A 23,299-nucleotide genomic window follows, 5' to 3' on the forward strand; every position below is an offset into this window, starting at 1 on the left:
GGATTGCTTCTTAAGACTAATCAATTAATAACCTTGCCTTCCCTTCTACTATGTTTGGAAAAGACTTTAAACTGGAACAATATTCATTTCTTAATATTTCTATTGAAGTAATAAGAAGGTTTTCATGAACTTCCACAAAGGTGAAACTTGTAAAATGTCAGAAAAAAAGCTTCTGTTGGTTAATGTTGACATCAGTTTTTGACTTTCTCTTACTCTAGTAATATTAGAAAGTTAATTGCTTCTTGTAAGTCTGATACAGTTGCAGGGTTTCCCCTAGTCTATGTTTCAATTCCTACTGTTGACTTCTTAGGGAGGAATTAAACCTTCAGGAAGGAAGAAAGGAAGGGAGAGATGGAAAGGAGAGAGGGGAGGGAGAGAGGGGAAAAGAGAAAGAGAGAAGATAGGTTTATTTACTATGTGCTAGGTTCTGTGCTAAGCACTTTACAATTCTCATTTGATCCTCACAACAATCCTGCGAAATAGATATTATTATCTCTATTTTTCAGATGAACAAACTGAGGTAGACAGAGATGAAGTGATTTTTAATAGTTTGAAGCTGCACTGAGACTTTGGGGATTGTGTCTATGTACATGTGTACATATACAGATGTACAGCTATATGTGCCTTACATGTCATAAAACCATCATGCAAAAAAAAAAAAAATTTCTGTTGTCTGTTGATATCCAATAGAAAAGGCCTACTTCACTGGAATAGTCTGAATACTTACAGAAATAGTGAAAGGTGTGAGTTTCTTCTTATTAATGGCTCTTTCATCAATGGTATCTGGTTCAGAGAAGTTGATCATTTTGCTAAAAGGATGGAATAGAGAGTAAAAAAAAAAATCACTTTAATTGCTTCATTTACTTGTCAGAAATGTTTACATTTAATTCTTCTAAATACACAAACTTTAAGAAAAACATATCAATCAGCTCATTTTTGAGAAGTTCTTCCTTGTAAAGGAGACCAAAAGCTAGTGAAAAATTCCAACATGTTTTCCACCTAAAGAAAATTTTATTCTTCACTTCAATAACAGCTTTCCTTTTTTCTTTCTTTTTTTTTTTACTTAACCTCTACCTTTTTCAGTTCCTCATCTATAAAATGGGAATCATGAAAGCACCAATCTGCCGGAGCCTCCGAGGAGGACCAAATGAGATAAAATTTGTAAACCTTAATTGTTGTTTTTCAGTTGTTTCAATTGTATTTAAAAACCCCATTTGGGCTTTTCCTGGCAAAGAAAATGTGGTTTGCCATTTCCTTCTCTGGCTCATTTTACAGATGAAGGAACTGAGGCAGACAGGAGGAAGTAACTTATCTGGGTCACACAGCTGAGTCAGACAAGTCAAATTTGAGCTCAGGTAGATGAGTCTTTATGATTCTAGATCCAGCACTCTGTGCAGTATGGCGCCACCTGGCTGTTCCATAAATGCTAGTTACTGTAAATTAATTTTAAGTCTGCAGGACCAAAGCCCTAAATTCCCCTCCTGGGAGTTTAGCTTTTATTTAATTTAATTAACAGTAGCATGTAGTGACAAAAAATGATTTTCATGGGAGTAAAATTCATAAAATCTGTTTACTTTTCTAAAATAAACAAACAACAACAACAATCCCCAAGATCTTTCTTCCATGATTTTACTTGATTCTTCCACTGAATTCCTATTTTGATGTGTGGAATTAAATGTGTGTTAGCCTAGTTCAGTTTAGTGAGGTTTATAGTATTAGAAGTTTAACTATCTGGTGAGATTGTGTCTCTCTCTCCACACTGAGAGATATATCTGAGACAGACAGAGAGAAAGACAGATAGACAGAAACAAACACAGAGAACAATAGAGACAGAGAGACACAGAGATGGAAAGATGGATAGATAGATAGATAGATATGGAAAAATAGATACAGAAAGACAGAAAAGAGAGAAAAGGAAAGGAAGAAAAGAAAAAGAAGGAAGAAAAGGAAAGGAAGGAAGGAAAGAAAAAGAAGGAAGGAAAGAAAGGAATGAAAGGAAGGAAAGGAAAGGAAGGAAGAAAAGGAAAAGAAGGAAGGAAAGGAAGGAAGAAAAGAAAAGGAAGGAAGGAAGGAAAGGAAAGGAAGAAAGAAAAGAGAAGGAAGGAAGGAAGGAAAGAAAAGAATGAAAGAAAGGAAAGGAAAGGAAAGGAAGGAAGAAAAGGAAAAGAAGGAAGGAAGAAAAGAAAAGGAAGGAAGGAAAGGAAGAGAAGAAGGAAGGAAAGGAAGGAGGGAGGAAGGAAAATGTAAATAAAACTACACTTGGTCAAATATAATTACAATAAATAATATTGTCCCAAAATATGTTTAATTAAAAGCCAATGGTTCTCTTATTCAACAGGATTCTTAATACATTGGAAGATCTTGGACACATGCCTTTCTTTTTATAAATGGATTTGATCCATAGAACCACAGATGAAATCTTTTTAGTTTGTTGTATACAAAGGGTTAAATAACATTCTTTATGAAAATCCAATGATAATTTACATTTCAAGAAAACAGCTATAACTGAGACATAGAGATCTCAGAAAGAAAGGAAGGAAGAAAAAAGATAGGTAGATAGATATATAGATGGATGGATCTAGCTACAGATATATAGATATATAGATATATAGATATATATATACAGGCATATAAATACAGACAAAAAATGTAGATTGAGAGAGATATGGATATAGATAGATATAGAAGCATACAGAAGCCAACTCATATTAGCTCAGAAAAGCTGACTGTTAAATGTTCTTTATGAGCATTTAAACTTTAGAAATTGGAAAATGCTACAAATCAGGGTTTGATTTATTATTTTATTGATTTTTAGACTGAAGAAAGGGATAGAAAAAACATCAATAATGTAGATTAAACTTAAAAGTGTGTTGTATGGACAATTTTTTTCCTCTAGAAATCTGTTTAAACATTTACAAGCACAACCCTACACGATACACACATTTACATATGTGTACACATGTACATAATATATACACACATGTATATATCTAGGGTATGCTGGTAAATGTTTAACATATACATAATATGTATGTATCCATGTGCATATATGTAAGAATATGGTGGCAAAAATTTAACATGTATGTATGTGACAATGTTACTTGAAAGTACCTCTATAATAACATGAAAGTTTTCTCTGGGTTGAAGAAAGTACCTATCACTCATTACATAACACATTTTTAAATATTTAAATAATACTTTAAAATCCTTCTTGTAGCAGGAAAAGAGAAAGGAAAAAAGGACTATAGAGTCACTGCAGAACCATGGGACTATCTATGTCCTTAATTTCCCATTAATTTTAAACTTTCTGTTCATTCTAGCAGCCTCTTGGTTTGTCCTTTCTAATTTGTCTTGACTACAGTCACATCTCTGCCAGATAAATGTAAAATTGGGCCAGGATTCATTTCAAAAATATTTCTGGTTTTTCCTTTGTCAGCTGCAAGGCTCAGAAAGACAGTTTTCTGTTTTCCCTTGGGCATTGGAAGGAAGGAATTCTATGAGGCTTTCAGAACACCTTATCCTCAACAGACAGAAAGATAAAGTCTTGATATTAATTCCTCTAATAAACTCCCCACCCCACTTGAAATCTCTCAGTGGACCTGGAAAACACTGACATTAATGATAGCACTGCTTTGATAATATGTGAAAAGAGCAGCATTAAAAGTAAGGGAACAAATTAATGTGGTAGAAGCTAAAGTACTTAACTGAGCAGTGGGGTGGTGAAGACTCATTTTTGAATCTGCCCTGACATTAGCTGTGTGACCCTGCACAAGTCACTTCTACCTGTTTTCCTCAGTTTCCTCATCAGATGGAGAAGGAAATGGCAAACCACTTCAGTATCTTTGCTAAGAAAACCCCAAAGGGGCAGCAAGAGTCAGACACAAGTGAAAAACGACTGAACGACAAAATGTACTTAACTAACCAAGAGATTTCTAATCAGGTGATTATTCTGCTAAGCAATTCATTTGTTAAATTATAATATTCATGAGAAACTCACTCAATATCATATATATTATTGCATAATTACATTATGTATTATTATTAATTATTAAGCAAGTAAGTGGTGCAGTGGATAAAATCCTGAGCCTGGAGTCAGTAGATCTGACCTCAGACACTTACTAGCTCTAAGACCTTAGGCAAGTCACCTGTTTTCCTCAACTTCCACATTTTTATTTATTTTATTCACTTTTTTATTTTTTGGCTTAGGCAATTGGGGTTAAGTGACTCGTCCAGGGTCACACAGTTAGGAAATGTTAAGTCTCTGAGATCAGATTTGAACTCAGGTCCTCTTGACTTCAGGGCTAGGGTTCTATTCATTGTACTACCTAGCTGCCCCCACATTTTGTAAATGGGGATAATCCTAGCACCTATCTCTCTCAGGGTTGTTGTGAGGATCGAATGGAATAAAAATTGTAAAGTACTTAGCACAGTGTCTAGTACATAGTAAGTACTATATGTTAGCTATTATCATTATTGATAAATCACTATAATTATATGTTATTTTACATTACACATATTATTACAGCTGGTAGCATTTATGTGGCACTTTCAGGTTTCAAGGCACTTTACAACACGCTATGAGTCACTGTGCCACTTATCTGTGATGAGGAGTAAGTCTGGAAGAGCTGGGGTTCAAACTTTACCTCTGATCTACAATGCTCATGTATTGGGCAAGTTAACATCATGGTATTCCAAGCAGTTTTAATTGGATCAAATTTTCAGAGCAAAGAACAACATTAGAAACCATCAAGTTCAAACTCTCCATTTTACAGACGGGAAAACTGAGTTACCTGTTTGGGGTCACACAGCCAGTTATATCAGAAATGAAATCTAAACTTCAGTCTTTTTGACTCCAAGTACAGCACTCTATCCACTACACTATGATACCGTCTTTTTTATTTTATTTTTCCTGAGACTATATAAGCTACAGATATGAATAAGTGGCTGATACAAAGCCTTATGCACAGGAATTCAGATCTACCAGACTTGAATTCAAATCTAACTTCAGATTTGAATTTTATTTATAAACCATGGAATTCATTGATGGCTAAAAAGAAAGCTATTGGTCTCTAGATTGTTTTTTTTTTCTTCTGGCAAATCATTTAAATTTGTCTCCTTCAGGTTCCTCATCTATAACATAAGGACAACAATAGCATCCCCCTTTCAAGACTATTGTGAGGGGAAAATGAGGTCATATTTGTAAAGTGTTTTGTAAACCTTTAAACACTATACAAATATTAGCCGTTACAAAGGAATTTCCTATACTGATGAAATCGAAAGTCTAGACTAAATAACAATAAAAAAAAACACATGTTGCTTCAAGAGATATTTAAAATATATAAACATTTGACCTATACCTTAAGAGTTTTGCTAAATAAATATTCAGGCTCTAGCAAACATCCAACTTACCAAAGAAGGATACCATCTGCAAGTGATTTGAAAAGACTGTTATCAGTTGGATCCATAGGGATTAGATGCTTACAGTCAGGGTCCTTCTCCAGGGCTTTGTTTATCCAGTTAACAAAGGCCACTTTTTCTTCCTCTGGAAAACAAAATTATAAGCATTCAGGAGTCATGAATGATCAAGTCACAGGTGTATAACCACAGGAATAAAAGATGACCTTAGAGAAACACATTTTGACAGTTTTACACCTGTTTAAAAATGATAGATGGCTTTTTTTTAGTACATTTCTTGAAAATGTACTAAAACTTTGAAGAATCTCTATGAGTGAATTCAATTACTTCCATTTAATATATTCTAGGGGAAAGTGAGGTACATTTGTTAAATGAGAAGAATTTAAATTAATTTGGGCAGGGTTACTACTTTTCCTAACACTTATTACCAATGACATTGGCCCAAGAATTAGAAGTAGGAATTCAACAATGATCCAAGATAATCCCAAAGGACTTGTGATGAAACATGATACATACTTCCAGAGAAAGAACTGGTGTTGTTTGAATATAGACCGAAGCATGCTATTTATCATTTTCTTTCTTTCATATTTTTTGTTCATTCAAATCTTCTTATAAAGAAAGACAATATGGAAATGTTTTATATAATTGAAAAAAAGAAGTGGGAATTCAGAGAGTAAAAATGTATCCCTCCAAAATAAAAACCCCAAAATAATCAAGAGACCAACAACTTTATTTCTAGCCATCGATAAAGTCCATGATTTATAAATAAAATTCAGAGAACTATGATTGTGAAGCCAAATAGAAATAAATCATAAAATAAAGGGTCATTTTTAATGCTTATAAGTGGAATGTTATAGTTTTAGAATTTGGAGTAAATAGAAAATGATATAGTCCTGTACTCAGAACTCAGGCTTTCTGCACATTGTAAACCAAAATTTGCCTCCAAGTTAGATTTAGCCACTAGTTTTTATTCATTAACAAAAATGTTGTTGGGTTATTTTTTGAGCTATATACTGGTGAAAACACAAAGTTCAAGCCTTTTAGTACTATCAATGTGGAAATCATTTAGCAATAGAAGTAGAGTTCACATTTCCATCACTATATCTATACTATAGGAAGACTGGTTTTTTTCTCTCTTTAATCCTGATATTTGGAGATAATTACATTTTTTTCAAGCACATTCTGAACAGATATCTAAGGAGGAGAGAGGATGGATATTATTCTGGTGGCTGGAAGGAATAACTTGGCAAAAATATTTCTTTGATCCTTCCAGAACTTCTTTGTATACTCCATGCAATCTGTCTCTAAAGAATCAATCACCTTATCTGATGGACTAATGTGATCTTAAATTTAATATAGGAGTAGATCCAAATAGATAATTTATGAAACAGATAGACTATTTTGACATTTAGACCTCTTGGTGCCTGCTGCATCTAAGAAATGCTTACCTTTATCCTTTCTGCCTTTCTCTGAATAGGTGTGAAAGAAAAGCTTAAAAACTAGATAGGTGAACCAGTCCCCCATTCATACTAAACATAGTTCCAATTATCATAAGGCAGTCTCTCAATACATTACTACCATTGCAACTGTTGTACTCTAGTTTGAGAATATTACCTGCATAAGAATGTTGTGTCCCCTCACTGGAGATAGCAGAGGTTCCTCCAATGGCAGTAATTCCTTCTCTCTTGTTTATGATTTTTCTGAATGTTTTGCTGATGTGTTTGCTTTTTAATTCCTGCATTAACTGAAATAGAGCATAAAAGAAGTTTCATTCAGAATGAATCATAAGAAAATTTTCTGCAGAAACAAGAATATTTTTAACTCGATTTTTTTTAAAGTAGAGTCACACAAGAGTCAATTGAATATAGAATCAAGGAAGAGAATATAAACATGGAAATGTAGTTTAACATTATGCCAAAAAATAATAATTTATTGACATAGGTTTCCAATTAAGCTCTATAAGATTTTGTCACAAAGAAAAGCTTAAGAAAAACAATGTGCTTTTTTTCTTTTTTTAAACCATTAAATATGCACATTCATTTTCACATATTTACATATGATCTATATTAGAAAAGAAAAATCAGAACAAAAAGGAAAACTATAAGAAAGAAGAGGGGAAAAAAAAAGAAAAAAAGATGAAAATGTTATATATGTTTTGATCCACATTCAGTCTCCATAGTTCTCTCTCAGGATGTGGATGGCATTTTCCATCCAAAGTTTATTGGAATTGCCTTGGATCACTGAACTGCTGAGAAGAAGTCAGTCTGTCATAATTGATCATTACACAATCTTCTTGTTGCTGTGTACAATGGAAAAGCAATGCACTTTTTAAAAAATTATCTTAATTTTGATACCTTCATTTTTGAATTTCACATTCATTTCTGAATGACCCTGCCTACTTTATTTAACAAGCCATCCCTTGAAATGAAGATTTTGAAAGAAAAAGAAAAATAAGCAGTTTTATAAAACTAATATGTCAACTGTATCTAAAAACATATATACTATTCCCCTCAGCTTTATAATGAAGAGGAAGGTGTCGTGTATTCTCAAATTTCATTCTGAGCTAAACTCAATAGTTATTACATGTTGTTCAATTTTGGTTTTTATATTATAATGACTTTATGTTGTTTGCTCAATTCTTATTTCATGCTACAACAGTTTACATAACTCTTAGCATGCTTCTCTGAATTTTCTCAACTTGTTATTTCTTATGTTACAATAATATTTCATTATGTTCAAATATAACAACCCATCTAGCCACTCTCTAATTGATTAGCACTTACTCTGTTTCCAGTTCTACACAGCCACAAAAAAAGTGTTGCTCTGATTATTTTGGATTTTAGCCTCCTTATTAAGTACAAGTGTACAGCAGTAGGACCTTTGGGTCAAAGATGGTGGATTTTTTCTCTACTTTTCCAATTTTTTAAAAAACAATTACAAATGGCTTAGTAGAATGATTGAATCAATTAAAACAGAACTCTACCAGCCAAAAGCTAATGTTTCTGTCTTTCTGCAGGAATTATAACTATTTCCATTTTTTTGTCATTTTTACCAATTTGCTGGCTCATTATTGTCTTGATTTGGATCTTTTCTTTGTTAATGATCTGGAGAAATCTTTTTATGTGGCAGCTGGTAATTTGTGATTTTTTTTGAAATTTTTGTTTAAAAAAAGAAAAAGAAAAATGTATTCATATCTTATAACTACTTATGCATTGGAGAATATTTATTGATCTTATATATTTGTGTTAATTTTCTAGATATATTAAATGTCAGTCTCTTATCAGGGATATCTAACGCAAACAGTTTTGCATCACAATATATTTCTGTCTTCATTCAAGTTACTAGCAAAAAAAAAAAAAAAAAAAAATATATATATATATATTAAACAGCATAAAGAACCCAGGAGAAACTCCTATTACTTACAGATACAAATTCTTCAAAGTTGATTTTGCCATCTTTGTTGTTGTCAGCCACTGCTAGAATTTTCTCCACGATCTCTCGCACCTTGTAGCCAGGCAGGGGAAGTCTGGCTTCCTTAAAGAGATCCTGAAGCTCATAATCACTAACATAGCCACTGTTGTCAGTATCTATAAAGGAAAATGTCATCCATCAGATCTCAATCATTTACAATCATTTCAGATTTGAAATCTAGATTAAGGATATTGACCATGTGAATGTCTTAATGAAAGATATAAATGAATTTCGGTGACTTAATATTATATGCTTCCAAACAACCCTATTCACTACTTCATAAAAATAATTTTAAATTGCACTTATGTCACATACTTATAGCTATCACACAGGTTTTCCCAAAAGTCTTGCTTTAAAGTGCATTAGGATTTGGGGGACTTTGCATTTTAGGAATTCAGTCTGAATGAGAACTGAGAACTGGAAAATTGGGGTTTAGCATAATTCAAATAACCACAGGTGGGAATAATTCAATTGGCGGAAATAATGCCAGGAACTGGAGGAAAGTGATGGTCATTTGGGACAATTCTGATCTTAACTATGATCACGGCCTGGAATTCCAAAAGGAAAGGGGTATTTCCATTAGTCACATTTGCACAAGGCCCTTTTTCTGCATATTTCTATTTCATTCCTTAGTTACTTAGTGCATCATAACAGATTTCTCGTGCACTTGTATAAGCAGAATCATATTTGAATTTTAAGAGATTAGGTGTTTGAAAAATAGAACATTCTATATCAAGAGTCTTAAATTCCCAAATAGCAATTAGATGACAGTAAGGGAGAGGAAAGAGAAATTGATAAAAGGCGTCCCCACCTAGTTCCTGGGTGTGAGAGATTGTGGCTCTATTTACAACCTCAATCTAGGGCCCCTCCTTGGAATTTCCTAGAGATTGGTTATCATTTATTGACATAAGAAAGTCTCCACACCATATTATGCCTCTGATTGTTTTGTTAGTGACACAGTCACCAGAGAGAGCAGCTTGGTTACCTCACATATGTATATATCCAAAAGATACTGCTATGGTGCATAACATGTTTTTTGTTCAGTAATTCAGTATTAACTGAATTAATAATGTTTTTCTTTAATAATAACTTTTTAGAAAATAAATGTTAGTGTTTTACATGTAATTGAGTAAAAGTAAAATACTAAATAAAAAGAAAAAAATTTAAAACCAGTGATTTTTCCATAGTGGGGCAGCACAGTGGATAACTCTGGACTTGGAATTAGGAAATCCGAGTTCAAATCCATCTTCAGATATTTACTAGTGTCTCTGTGACTTGAGGCAAGTCACTGAATTTGTGTGCCTCAGTTTTCTAAGCTATATGATGAAGATAATAACATCACTTGCAGCATTGTCGTGAGGATCAAATGAGATCATATTTGGAAAGTATTTGGCACAGTGTCTGATATATAATAGGTGATGTATAAATGCTTATTACTTTCCTCCTTCCTTCCTTTTTGCAACTGGTACAAGTAAGAACATATAACACAATTTATAAGTTATGATGCTCCACCAAACAGCCATGACTGTGATGGAACTACCTGTTAGGTCCATTCCAATAGTGTTTCCTTTAGCATTATAGTACTACTTTATGAATTGAGTTTTCATTGAGGCAAGATTACTATGATCACTCCAAATTTAGAATATAATTGAATTCAGTTCTATTCCAAGCAACATTATTGAACATCACTATGTGCAAGACAATGTACTACCCAATAGGGATACAAAGAAATATGGATTAAAACAGAAGGCATGCCTCAGTTGGGCAAAAAAGATTTTCTCTTTAAGACTCAGCAAATTATCAAATCAGTAAATACACACAGTAGTGTTAACATTTTATAATACTGAACAAGTCATTTTTCTGTCAGATATTGTTCCTACAATGAATTATTTATTCAAAATATCATTAAATAAATATGCCAAGATTACACATGACTCATAAAGATTAGCATTCAAAAGCTCCAGTGGAAAGAATTCTAATTCATTCCTTAGACTGATAACTTTCCAACACTTCAAAAAAAGTTAAAAATTATTTCTGTAAAATTAACAAGGTGATCTTTTTAATAAGGTCAAACTAGAAATTTAGAAAAATTAAATTTTTCTTCTTCATTGTCTATGATAAGCAGACACTTTTGATCGTTGTCCAATTTTCGTCTCAAAAAGCTAAGCTCTCAGGAAATGATATACATGAATACTTTTTAACACAATGTTCTAGAAAAGATAGTATTAACAATAACATTGTGAAAAACACACCATTTTGGTGTAATAGTTTCATTACAAAATTACACATGATACTCTGAAGCAAACATATTGGAATTGAGATTTCTCAGTAACATGAATTCAACTACAATGTAAATTATATCCTACAGTCTAGAAAGCAAAAGAAGATATGCATGTATGTGTGAATATATGTATATGTGCACATATATACATAAGTTATTTTCATTCATACCATGTAAGCAAAGAACAAATATTCCCCTGAAACCTCAGGTTTTAGTTTGTTTAAATTTCTTCTCTTGATCTATTCCCCTCTGCCCATGCCATATAGTAGTCTGCTCAAAGGAATTTAAATTTTGATCACTGTACTCTTATAAGATATCTTTGTGTTTATGAGTTGCATTTCTTTTTTAAAGACCACACTTTAAACCCAAATCACTCTGACTCTCACTGAGTGACCAACATTAATCCCAGCCTCACTTTGTCTATATTGATTTCTGATGATCCAGACTGAATGTAAATAACAATTATTTCTGCTTTGGTCAGAAACCTTGACAGCCTTTCCCTCCCAGGTTTTTTTTTTGTTTGTTTTTGTTTTTTGGACTAGATAAAAAAGGCCCTTCTTTGCCTCTTTTCTTACCTAGCCTTAATCACTGAATGGGCATGTTCTCAGACAAAATGAGAGCTTTAGAAGGCCAAGGTCTTCCCCTGTATCTTGGGCCATCTCCAGTCATCCTGATCAATATCTAGCTACTGGACTCTGATGACTCCCTCACCTAAATCCAATTCACTTGTAAATCATGACATGATCTTCCCGACATCATGGTTCTCTTCAAGAACAAATGACAAAGAATAATAATGTGTACATATGTATGTATGTATATATACACACACATGTGTATTCTTTTCCATTCGCAGCTCTCTTGTTCTGTCTATACTATATCTTGGAGATCTCATTTACTCTTATGACTTCAAATGTTCTATATAGATGGCCCCTAAATTTATATCTCTGGCCTTCTTTCTCAAATTGCTTACTGAAAACTTTCATTTGGGTGTCTCATTGGAGACAAAAAAATCAAAATAAAACTAGACACTGCCCTCAAGGACCTCAGTGTCTACTGGAGAGACAAAATGCAAGCAACTACATATAAACAAGATGGATAGATTTATGGATATAGATATAAGACAAATTGAAGATTGTCAAATAGGGAAAGATTCTAGCAAAAAGGAAGATGGGAAAAGGATTCTGGTAGAAGGTAGGATTTGAGACTTAAAGAAAGCCAGGAAACCTAGGATGATCAGAGAAGGTAGGGAGAAGAAAAGAAATAAGTACCAGGTACAATTCTTTGAGTCTGAAGGTGGAACATTATGTGCAAGAATTAGCAAAGGGACCTGTGTTATGGATCATGGAATATGTGTGATAGAAGTGGACAGAAGATGCAAGAACAATGGAAACATAGGGAGAGTCCAGATTTAAGAGCTCTTTATAAATCAAACAGAGGATTTTATATTTAATGCTGGAAGCAAGTTGGAGCTACTGGAATTTCTCAAATGGGGATGTGGTATAACACAGTCATACTTGTTCTTTAGGAGGACTATTTTGACAGCTGAGTAGAAGATGGACTATAATCAGAAAAAGGAAATACTAGAGTTAGGGAAATCATCTGGAAGCTACTTGCCCTCTAAGGAATGATTATAAATTGAAAGTTTCTATCAAGTAGGGAGTTCAAAAAATAAGAGACAAAGGAAGAAGAGATGATGTAATTGGTGACTACCTAGTGCAGGAAATCTGGTCCTCTACCCTGCTACTGTATCCTTTTCCTCCATTAGGAATAGAAACCTTGTTCAGTTGTGTCCAACTCATCCTGACCCCATTTGGGGTTTTCTTGGCAAAGATACTGGAGTGGTTTGCTGTTTTATTCTCCAGTTCATTTTACAGATGGGGAAACTGAGGCAAAAAGAGTCAAGTGATTTGCCCAGGTTCATTAAACTAGTGTCTGACGCTAGATTTGAATTCAGGGAGATGAGTCTTCCAGACTCCAAGCTCGGCTCTTTATCTTCTTTATACCTTCTCTATCCACCTAGCTCCCCCTATAGACCTTCCACTCTGGACCTATAGAAACCAGGTCCCCTTCCTTTGCTCTTCCCTTCATCTCCTGTGGGGAAATTAAATCTTAGTACTACATTCTGGCTTTGAATCATCCTAACAAGTGAGTAAGAACTCACCTAGCTCACTACAAGATGGCCCTAAACCATGCATCCCTCTATCAAGAAAGCAAAATACTCAGTATCCCAGCATATGTACCTTGACATCTGCCTGTTATTATGCACATCATATACTCCACCTCTTGCCCCCAGAGGACACTGACACAGTCTTTATATACATTGAATTTGCAGGGGATACAAAGCTTGGAGGGATAGTTAACACATTTGATTACAGAGTCAGGATTCAAAAAAAAAAAATCCAGACAAACTAGAACACTGAGCTATGATGAAATTTGACAGGGATAAATGCAAATTCTTGCATTTGCATTCAAAAGATCAAATTCACAAGGAAGAGGAGAGGGAAGATGCTTGTTTCAGCAAAAAAGCTTGGAGTCAACATGTTGAAATTGTGGCTAAAAATGGAAAAGCAGTCTTAGATTGTATCGAGAGAGGAATAATGCTTGTTATTCCCAGTATTACTGGGAGATGGTACTGTGCCTTGCCTTGGGCTGACCACAATTGTGGTCAGCTCTCTGAAGCGGGACAGGGCAGGTCAAGAAGAATTTATTAAGTGCTTTAGTAAGCATGTAGTCTTGCCAGGTACTGTGTTAAATCCTGGAAATAAAGAAATAAGCAAAAATAGAGACACTGCTACCTTCAAGGAGTTTGTAGTCTAATGGGGGCCGAAAACAGTGAGAAGGGAAAAGGACTTAAGAGGGAAGGGAGGAAGACACATTACAAAGAAAGACCTAGGAGAATGGGGAGAGTGCAATCTGAACAGGAAGGAAGATGGAGCTGGCTTGAGATTCCACCTTAAAATGAAGGAGAACCAACCAATTAGAGGAAATGGCTGCAGGGACAGAAGGTACTTCAGTGGGTGAGAAGTTCACAGATGGAATTAGTTTATTAGGTACAGAGGCTACTAGATGGTGCTATGAATAATGTTAGAATAAGGAAGATGTGTTCAAATTGTGCCTCTTGTGACTAAGTTATTTTTCAGCCATGTCTAACTCCTTGTGCCCACGTTTAGGTTTTTGTTTTGTTTTTGTTTTGTTTTTCCAGCAAAAATACTGGAGTGGTTTGCCATTTCTTTCTGATCATTTTACAGATGAGGAAACAGGTAAACTGTTTAAAATGACTAAGTTACAGTAACAAAGTTAGTATCTGAGGCTAGATTTGCCCTCATGAAAAAGAGTCTTTCTGACTCCAGGCCCAGAACTCTATCCAGTGAGCCATTCTGGTATAAGTCATTTAATCTGTCTGACTTGTAAAATGGGACCATAATAACAAATAGCACCCACCTCACAGGGTTATTGTGAGCATCAAATTGAGATAATGCATACAAAATGCATCAAAAACTTCAAGTAAAAAATGTTTAAAGAGTTTTCCAGATAAAAATATGACAAAGCAAAAACCTTACATGCTTGTAAATCATAAATATAAAGAAGAATATAGACCATAATCTTGAAAAATAACACTTTGTGGAGCCAGTGAATGGTGGTGCCACAAAAAGCGATTCAGAGATCAGAGTTCAGTTTATACACCAGGAAGTGCTTCTATATTTCTCTGCAGGTGAGGACACCCTGTTAAGTGTATTCAATTACATTGTCACTCATTAACCTGGATTACTCTCTACAAAGAAACGATGAAAGATTGCAAAGTTCAATTTGCTGAGAAATTCAAGGCAGTCTTTATTTATCTCCTAGAGAAAAGAAAGAATTCAGTAAACGCTATCATGAGAATAAAAGGAATAATATTTCCCAAAAAAAGGCAGGAGAGGCAGGAGGTGGGAACTGACAGGAAGACAATGAAGAAAGGAAATGCTATCCTTTTTCAGGTATTTTAATGTTAAACAAGACACTTTAAAAAATTTATTCTTTCAAAACATACCTATTTTATTGAATGCTTCTTGAAGGTCTTCCAATTCTTCCCGAGAAATGGTAGTTATATTATTTTCCATCTTTGGACAATAGAAGTTGTTGCTTTCTATACTTTAGATCTATAATAAACAAAATTATTAAAGAAAATCAGGGTCTTTGGAACCTTTTATGGCACAAGGAAAAGTATATTCTTTAAAAAAAAACACACACACACAAGATTGCCCTAATAAGTAATACATATAAATTAGTCCTTCAGTACACTACATCATCCCAATAGAGTCCTTGAAATAATGACTTCTTTTGAAAATTGTATGCTCATATTCTCAGACCATTTATCAAGTAGGAAATGATTTGTATTCTTATAAATTTGACTTGCTTCTCTATAATTTAAGAAATCTGGCCTTTATCAGAGAAACTTGGTATAAACATTTTCTTCCAGTTTTCTAATTTCCTTCTAATCTTGGCTGCATTGATTTTGTTATTCATTTTATATCTCATAGTACTTTATCTCTAGTTTAGTCATAATAGTCATCATAGTCTTCCCTTATCCACAGATCTGACAGAAAAACTTTACATGTTTGCTTGTGGTATTGCCCTTTATGTCTAAACCATGTGACCTTATCTTGATATATAAACATGCATTTTTAAGCTTCAATAAAGTATAGCATTTACAAATGCAACAAAGATCAGAAACTAAAATTTAAATATTTTGAAATTTAAATTTAAAATAAAATTTTACAAACATTAGTAATTTAAATAGCTCAGCATCACTTCACAGTACACTGGTTTATACATTGTTTTAATTTCCATATTTTCAAAATATGCCTATTCTAATGATCTCCAATACTTTTTTAAGAATAAATGAAATTTTATTATAGAAAAAGAAAAGAAAAATAATAAATGGATTTTCCTTAATTATGACACATCATTAATAACAAAAATTCCAATTAAGGCAACTTTGAGGTTCTACTTCATAAAAATCAAATCGTTTAAAATAACATTGTTTTTCTCTTTTTTATTTTTTTTATTAAAGCTTTTTATTTACAAAACATATACATGGGTAATTTTTCAATATTGACCCTTGCAAAACTTTCTGATCCCCTCTTTCCCTCACCCCCTCCCCTAGATGGCATGTACTCCAATACATTAAACATGTTAAAATATATGTTAAATCCAATATATGTATACATATTTATACAGTTATCTTGCTGCACAAGAAAAATCAGATCAAGAAGGAAGAAAAAACTTGCAAAAGAAAACAAAATGCAAGCAAATAACAACAGAGAGAGTGAGAATGCTATGTTATGGTCCACACTCAGTTCCTACTGTTCTCTCTATGGGTGTAGATGGCTCTCTTCATCACTGAACAATTGGAATTGGTTTGAATCATTTCATTGTTGAAGAGAGCCATATCCATCAGAATCTTGTTGCTGCCGTATATAATGACCTCCTGGTTCTGTTCACTTCACTCAGCATCAGTTCATGTAAGTCTCTCCAGGTTTCTCTAAAACCATCCTGTTGGTCATTTCTTACAGAACAATAATATTCCATAACATTCAAATACAATAATTTTTTTCACCCATTCTCCAATTGATGGGCATTCATTCAGTTTCCAGTTTCTAGCCACTACAAAAAAGGCTGCCACAAACATTTTTGCACATATGGGTTCCTTTCCCTCCTTTAAGATCTCTTTGGGATATAAGCCCAGTATTAACAGTGCTGGATCAAATGCACACAGTTAGATGACTTTTTGAGCATAGTTCCAAATTGCTCTCCAGAATGGTTGTATCTGTTCACAATTCCACCAACAATGCATCAGTGTCCCAGTTTTCCCACATCCCCTCCAACATTCGTCATTATCTTTTCCTGTCATCTTAGCCAATCTGACAGGTGTGTAATGGTATCTCAGAGTTGTTTTAATTTGTATTTCTCTGATCAATAGTGATTTGGAACACCTTTTCATATGACTAGAAATAGTTTCAATTTCTTCATCTGAAAATTATCTATTAATATCCTTTAACCATTTATCAATTGGAGAATGGCTTGAATTTTTATAAATTTGAGTCAATTCTCTATCTTAGAAATGAGGCCTTTATCAGAATGTAAAAATGTTTTCTCAGTTTCTTGCTTCCCTTCTAATTTTGTCTGCATTAGTTTTGTTGGTACAAAAACTTTTTAACTTAATATAATCAAAATTATCTATTTTGTGATCAATAATGATCCCTAGTTCTTCTTTGGTCACAAATTCCTTCCTCCTCACAGATCTGAGAGGTGAACTATCCTATGTTCTTCTAATTTGTTTATAATATCATCCTTCATGTCTAGATCATGAACCCATTTTGACCTTATCTTGGTATATGGTATTAAGTATGGGTCAATGCCTAGTTTCTGCCATATTAGTTTCCAATTTTCCCTGCAGTTTTTGTCAAATAGTAAATTCTTATCCCAAAAGCTGGGGTCTTTGGGTTTGTCAAACACTAGATTGCTAGTCATTGACTATTTTGTTCTGTGAATATAACCTATTCCACTGATTAAATGCTCTATTTCTTAGCCAGTACCAAATGGTTTTGATAACCGTTGCTTTATAATATGGTTTTATGATCTCCAATACCTTTCAGTTCATTCATGGTCGCTATCATTTTCCTTCATTTGTCTTTGACTGTATTTCTCCTATCTTTATTATAATTTTCTAATATAAGCTGATTCAATGACAGTGAGCAAGATGATCACGAAAACATGCGTAAATAAGTAGAAGCAATGTCAATGTAGTTTTAAAATTACAAGCATAGTCAATTGCCCAGTCATTATATGGACTTTCCATCTACTGTTTTTCTCTTGTAAGTCCATAGACACTTGCATGTTACCTCCTCCATTAGCCTGTAAGGTCTTTAAGAGCAAGGTCTGCTTAAGATTTTCTAATCCCAGAGACATATAGTAGGTGTTTAATAAATACTTGCTGACTAACTTGCAAATAAATCACATGCAATTATTCACATGGCCTTTCCCAGCACTTAATACAGTATGTGTGCCATATAATAGGTGCTTGATAAGTGTTTACTGATTGATTTCTTCTATTAAAACCTCAGAAAAAAGAGGAAAACTGAGGTAAAGTGAAAAGAAGAATTCTTTAGAGGAATCAACTCTTGCCCCTAAATATTTTAAGTTCTTCAGAGAAACATATCATAGTTCCAATTTATTAGTCAATAAAATTTTTAAAGAAACATCTTATAAAACTTAATTGGTCATTGTTTTTCCTTTAAAATACATCCTGGGGCATGTTTTTAATTAATTGCACATTAATGTTTCTCAATTCTGAAATACTATATGTAGCCCATTGGTTGTTTCTACTCTTTATTTAAATGGCACCGTAATTCAAATATAACCTCAGAAATCATTCCAAGTGTTCCAGGTTAACAAAATGGGAAGGGAAGTGGGAAGGAACTGAGGAATAGGGAGGTAAACGAAGCTTTTTTTTTATTCCACAGATATAAATGATTGTGTTTTAGAGAGAAAAAAAATGCCTCTCTCCCTGGTTTAGAATCATCATTACATTTAATAAATTTTTTCCATATTTGTAACCACTCCAGTGATGGTACTCCTGTGATGTAAACAGTTAGTGCCAACCTTTTGGACTTTCCTTAGGTCTTCAAAATGCTAATTTTGTTTCTGTTGGCTTTGAATCTTTGTGGTTTGGGCCTTCCTGAACATACTTTACTACTTTCAAAATAGTTCTGATTGCTCGGAATTTCTTCACAAGTTTTAAAAATAGCTGTTCAACTTTAGTGTGTGCATACCACAGAAAGGCTATAAATGAACTGCCCTTCTCTCGTCCTTGCATTTTAAATCAACCTGGGACCTTTATTCTTTGCTCATCACACTATATGCCATATTTAAATGGATGCCATTTGTTATTGCTTAAAATAGTTTTAGCTTGCCCATAATCTTAGAAAAACAGCAGACAAACTGATTAAGTAAGTGATTCACAGAGAAAATGCCATGTTTCTCATTGAGAGATCCTTTTTTATGCTCAGAGTAGTTAACATATGGAAAATCTGGCCCAAGTTTGGGGGGAAATGCATTTAGGGATTTTGAAAATAATACACAAACCTTTCTGAGTTCACAGAGGCTATCTTATGAGACATATTGATAAACTACATCTATGTGAGATGTTGCTTGTCCCTATATGTGCTTTAAAATGGCTTTAATTTTGGTTAATTTGTTTACATAGTATCCTGGATTCAAATACAACTTCACAATTAATCTAGAGCATTGAGGTGAATAGAATGGATGGCTGTAGTAAACAGATCCACCACCTTACTCCATGGGTGTAATTTATTATTATATCAGTAATATTTCATAATTGAATTGAGGTGTTATTTAAACAATATAATAAATATTCTCAACAACATTATTAATATCAATCAAATATGTTTCATAAAAATTTCTATAGATAGTGTGACAGAGAAAAGTAGCTAGAAAAATTAAATAATTTGGAGTATTCTTCATTGGCACTGTTGTTGAGTTGCAGAATAGATTTTGGCAAATAATCCTGGTAATTTTAAAAAAATAACAATGTTAATGCCTGTAATAGAAAGTACAACATATTTCATAATTTCTAAACAGAAATTAACCAAAATTAAATATACAACAATTAATATTTGTATTTATAAAATACAGTAAGATAAGGGCTATTGAAATAATAGGTTTATAATATTAATTACTCTGGCTTTGTACATGTCTTTAAGTGTTTGCTAAGTATGTATGTTTGGCAAAACAGCTGAGTGGATGATCAGTTATTATTGTGACTTGATGTACCTTAAGTTTAAAATGCCTACTTTCCAAATTTGTCTTCAAAGTATTATAGACTATGATTTGATTGTCAGATGCATTTAAAAGAAGAAAAAATTCCTTTTGAAGAATTATCATACCAACTTTTTAATTTCATGGAGAGAAAATAAAAATGTAATAAAGTGATATGCTGAGTTTTAGAAAGAAAGGCCAAGTGCCATGGATGCACCACAAAAACAGATGCAAACTATGGACTCTGCATTTGACTGCGCTGACATTCAAAATCTCTCTCTGGCCTGTCAGCAGTGGTGATGATCCAGACAGGCTTGAATCTGATAGGGAACTGTGTAGAAAAGCACAGCAACCATCATTTGAGTGCTGACATAATTAGCTACCTTACCAAAATAAAATGGTTTCTTAAAAATAAACTTGTTAATTTACTTTTAGAACAAATCCCTGTTAGAGGAATAAGTTAGTTATTTATTGAATACCTACAATGTGGAAAGTTCCATGCTGTGTTTTGAGGCAGTTTGGGATGTAGTAGAATTAGTCATTAGTCTATAAGCATTTATTAAGAGCCTGCTGTATGTCAGGCATTGTACTAAACATACAAAGAAGCAAACAGTCATCCCATCTCTATTTTTTTTTTTTTTTGCCTTGTGGATTACAAAATATCCACTACATCAACTAATACGGTTTGAACTTTGAAGACATTTTTCTTTTGTCCTTCTAGCTCTAAGCTCCAATTTAGCAAATAAGAGAGTCTCCTCTTTCACAATAATAATCCTGATCCTCAAAACAGGTCTCCTAACATAGCAAAACACACATTTCAAGATTTCATCAGATCCTTGCCAAAAATAAATCTACCAGTCTATATAAAATAAGACCGGATCTTTTTTTCTATACCTCAAATTTCTAGGTTCCTTAAATGTCGGAAAGTGTTATCCAAATTCATCATTGCAGAGATTTTGGATGGGCAACCTATAATCAGAATTCTTTTTCTTAAACAAACTTAGGAAGGTGTGACTGGGACGTGAATCTACATTTGACATGTGGCTGAAGGAGTCACAAAATCTTTTCTCTAAAACATTAAAGGGGAAGGAACAAGCATTTATGAAGCTCTTATGAGTCAGGGCAGCTAGGTGGCATGGTGGATAGAACACTGGGCTTGGACCCAACAAGAATCTTTTTCATAAATTCAAATCCAGCTTCATTCATATAATAGCTATGTGACCTTGGGCAAGTCACTTAAACCTGTTTGCTTTAGTTTCTCATGTGTAAAATAACAAAGAATGAAATGACAAAGTGCTTCAGTATCTTTGCCAAGAGAACCCCAAAATGGAGTCACAAAGAGTTGGATATGACTGCTAAAATGACTCAACAAGAACAAATATTATATTCCATGCACTGTGTAAATATCTCATTTGATCCAACATTAAAGTTCCAAACCAATGTTAAATATTATATTATGAAGTGTAGGGAGTCAGGGTTCAACCCACCTAAAATTATGAAGTAGGCAAAATTTGTCTTTGTCTTCCATCTCCTAATGACTTCTCCTTTTCAGTACCCATCTCTCTACCCCTGCAGTATTCCCCATGCCCAAATGGCATCCCTTCAAGATTGGTCTGCCTTACCACTACAAAATTACCCTTTCTTGCCAAAATCATCAAGCAATTAATCAACAAATATTAAATGCCTACTAAATGCTTAGGAATGCAAAGACAAAAATGAAATAACTCCATGGCTAACAATTAAAGCATGAATTATTTGCACTAAAATACAAATGACTAATTATCCTTAATATGTTGCCCTACCAAGAATATTTGCATACCGAAAAATGCAAGGTGAAACCCAAAGAATGAACCCCTTAACAAAGGAATTTAAGAGAGTCATTACCCCAAATATTTTGGGGTAAGGAGACTTTCTTCTATCCCTCAAAATGTATAACAAAGGCATGATTATATATCTATGGGTAATACCAGCCATATACAAGAAAGCTATCTGTAATTGAGTATTCTAGCGTTTCCCTGTGCCCACCAGTGCTAAAGACTAATAATGATGTCTATTATCACTATCAGAAGCCCTAAGTACATCACTGACTCAAATTTAACACAAGCACATATATCAATATGAAAGAGATTTGTTAATATGTCAATGGAATTTTTTTAATTTAGCAACTTAAAATACATTAGGAAGATCTTAACCCTGCATCCTCTCATAAGAAAAGACTACCTCTGTAAAAGGAATAATCATCTCCTAATTTATGTGTTTTGTAAATCTTGATTTTCTTACAAGTTTTCTTTTTTCAGTAAGTCATTCAAGAGCATAAGTTTTTTTTTCATTGGGTAAATTATGTTCTATAATTCTAAAATTATTCTCTTAATATATAAAATAAATCTTTCCTTTTTCTGTGACTGATTGGATTTCTTTTTCCAACCTAAAATTTGAGGACTTTAAAAAAAACATCTTTAAGTTTCCTTCTCTTGAAAGCACTTCAAGCTTTGTACTAGCACAATAATCAAGATACTATCATTCATTTTGGTCCTGTCTATAAAGTCCATTAACATTCATTCTTCAAACATACAGAATTGAGGGAAACCTACTATAATATATGATAGGGATATTCCCTCTCCTGTTGGCTTTTATGCTACAACTGGATAGTACAGTATGGAATTGGAGACTTGAAGACTTAAGTTGAAATCCTACCTCACTTAATTGTTTAAGATCCATCATTTCACAGATGAGGAAATTGAAGCTGCGAGGTTAAGTGACTTGCTCAAAGACCCAAAGTTGGTGTATGAGGCAAGATACAAACTCAGATCTTTCCAATTCCAAATTCAGCCCCATCTCCCACTATACCACAAAGCTGTCTCTAACAACATCTATATAAATCACAGTCATAAAGATCAAATGAGATAATGTATATAAATTCCTCCCAAGACCTTCAGGTGTTCTATCAATGTCAGTTATTATTATTATTCCAAACTTCTCCCTTATACTTCTTCCCATTTCAAATTTTGTGTGAAATAATACAAGTTTAGAGACACTGAAGTCACTAGAAGAAATCTCCTATATGAAACTAGGATAGCTAACCACTAAATATAACTTCATCATTGTCTTCTGAGCCCAAAATAAACCTGAAAATTTCTGAATTTACCTAGTTTTACTTGCAGTATTATAGGTCAATAGGACTAGCTTTCTGTAGGTTTCCTTACTTAGCATATAACTACAATAATTTATCTTAGTCAACTTGCATTGTTGATTTTGAAAGACACACTTATTTTCCCAAATCTGCTATTCATCTGCTTCCTTTCTCCCTTCCTC

At 33.5% G+C, this 23,299-nt stretch overlaps 1 protein-coding gene across 4 annotated transcripts in view; it reads right to left on the bottom strand.

The window, feature by feature from the left end:
* PLS1 (plastin 1) overlaps positions 1 to 23,299 on the bottom strand; it is a 123,881-nt gene that overhangs the window by 32,297 nt on the left and 68,285 nt on the right. For all 4 annotated transcript variants that reach the window (XM_031957816.1, XM_031957819.1, XM_031957818.1 and 1 more), the window contains exons 2-6: positions 15,198 to 15,306; positions 8,839 to 9,002; positions 7,030 to 7,159; positions 5,410 to 5,542; positions 728 to 809 (exon numbers count right to left, since the gene is read on the bottom strand). In XM_031957816.1, the coding sequence (XP_031813676.1) occupies positions 728 to 809; positions 5,410 to 5,542; positions 7,030 to 7,159; positions 8,839 to 9,002; positions 15,198 to 15,267 (579 nt within the window). In that variant the 5' untranslated portion in view covers positions 15,268 to 15,306. The remainder of the gene's footprint in view (positions 1 to 727; positions 810 to 5,409; positions 5,543 to 7,029; positions 7,160 to 8,838; positions 9,003 to 15,197; positions 15,307 to 23,299) is intronic.

Source organism: Sarcophilus harrisii, chromosome 3 (assembly GCF_902635505.1).
Source record: "Sarcophilus harrisii chromosome 3, mSarHar1.11, whole genome shotgun sequence".
In the NCBI taxonomy this organism is placed as follows: domain Eukaryota; kingdom Metazoa; phylum Chordata; class Mammalia; order Dasyuromorphia; family Dasyuridae; genus Sarcophilus; species Sarcophilus harrisii.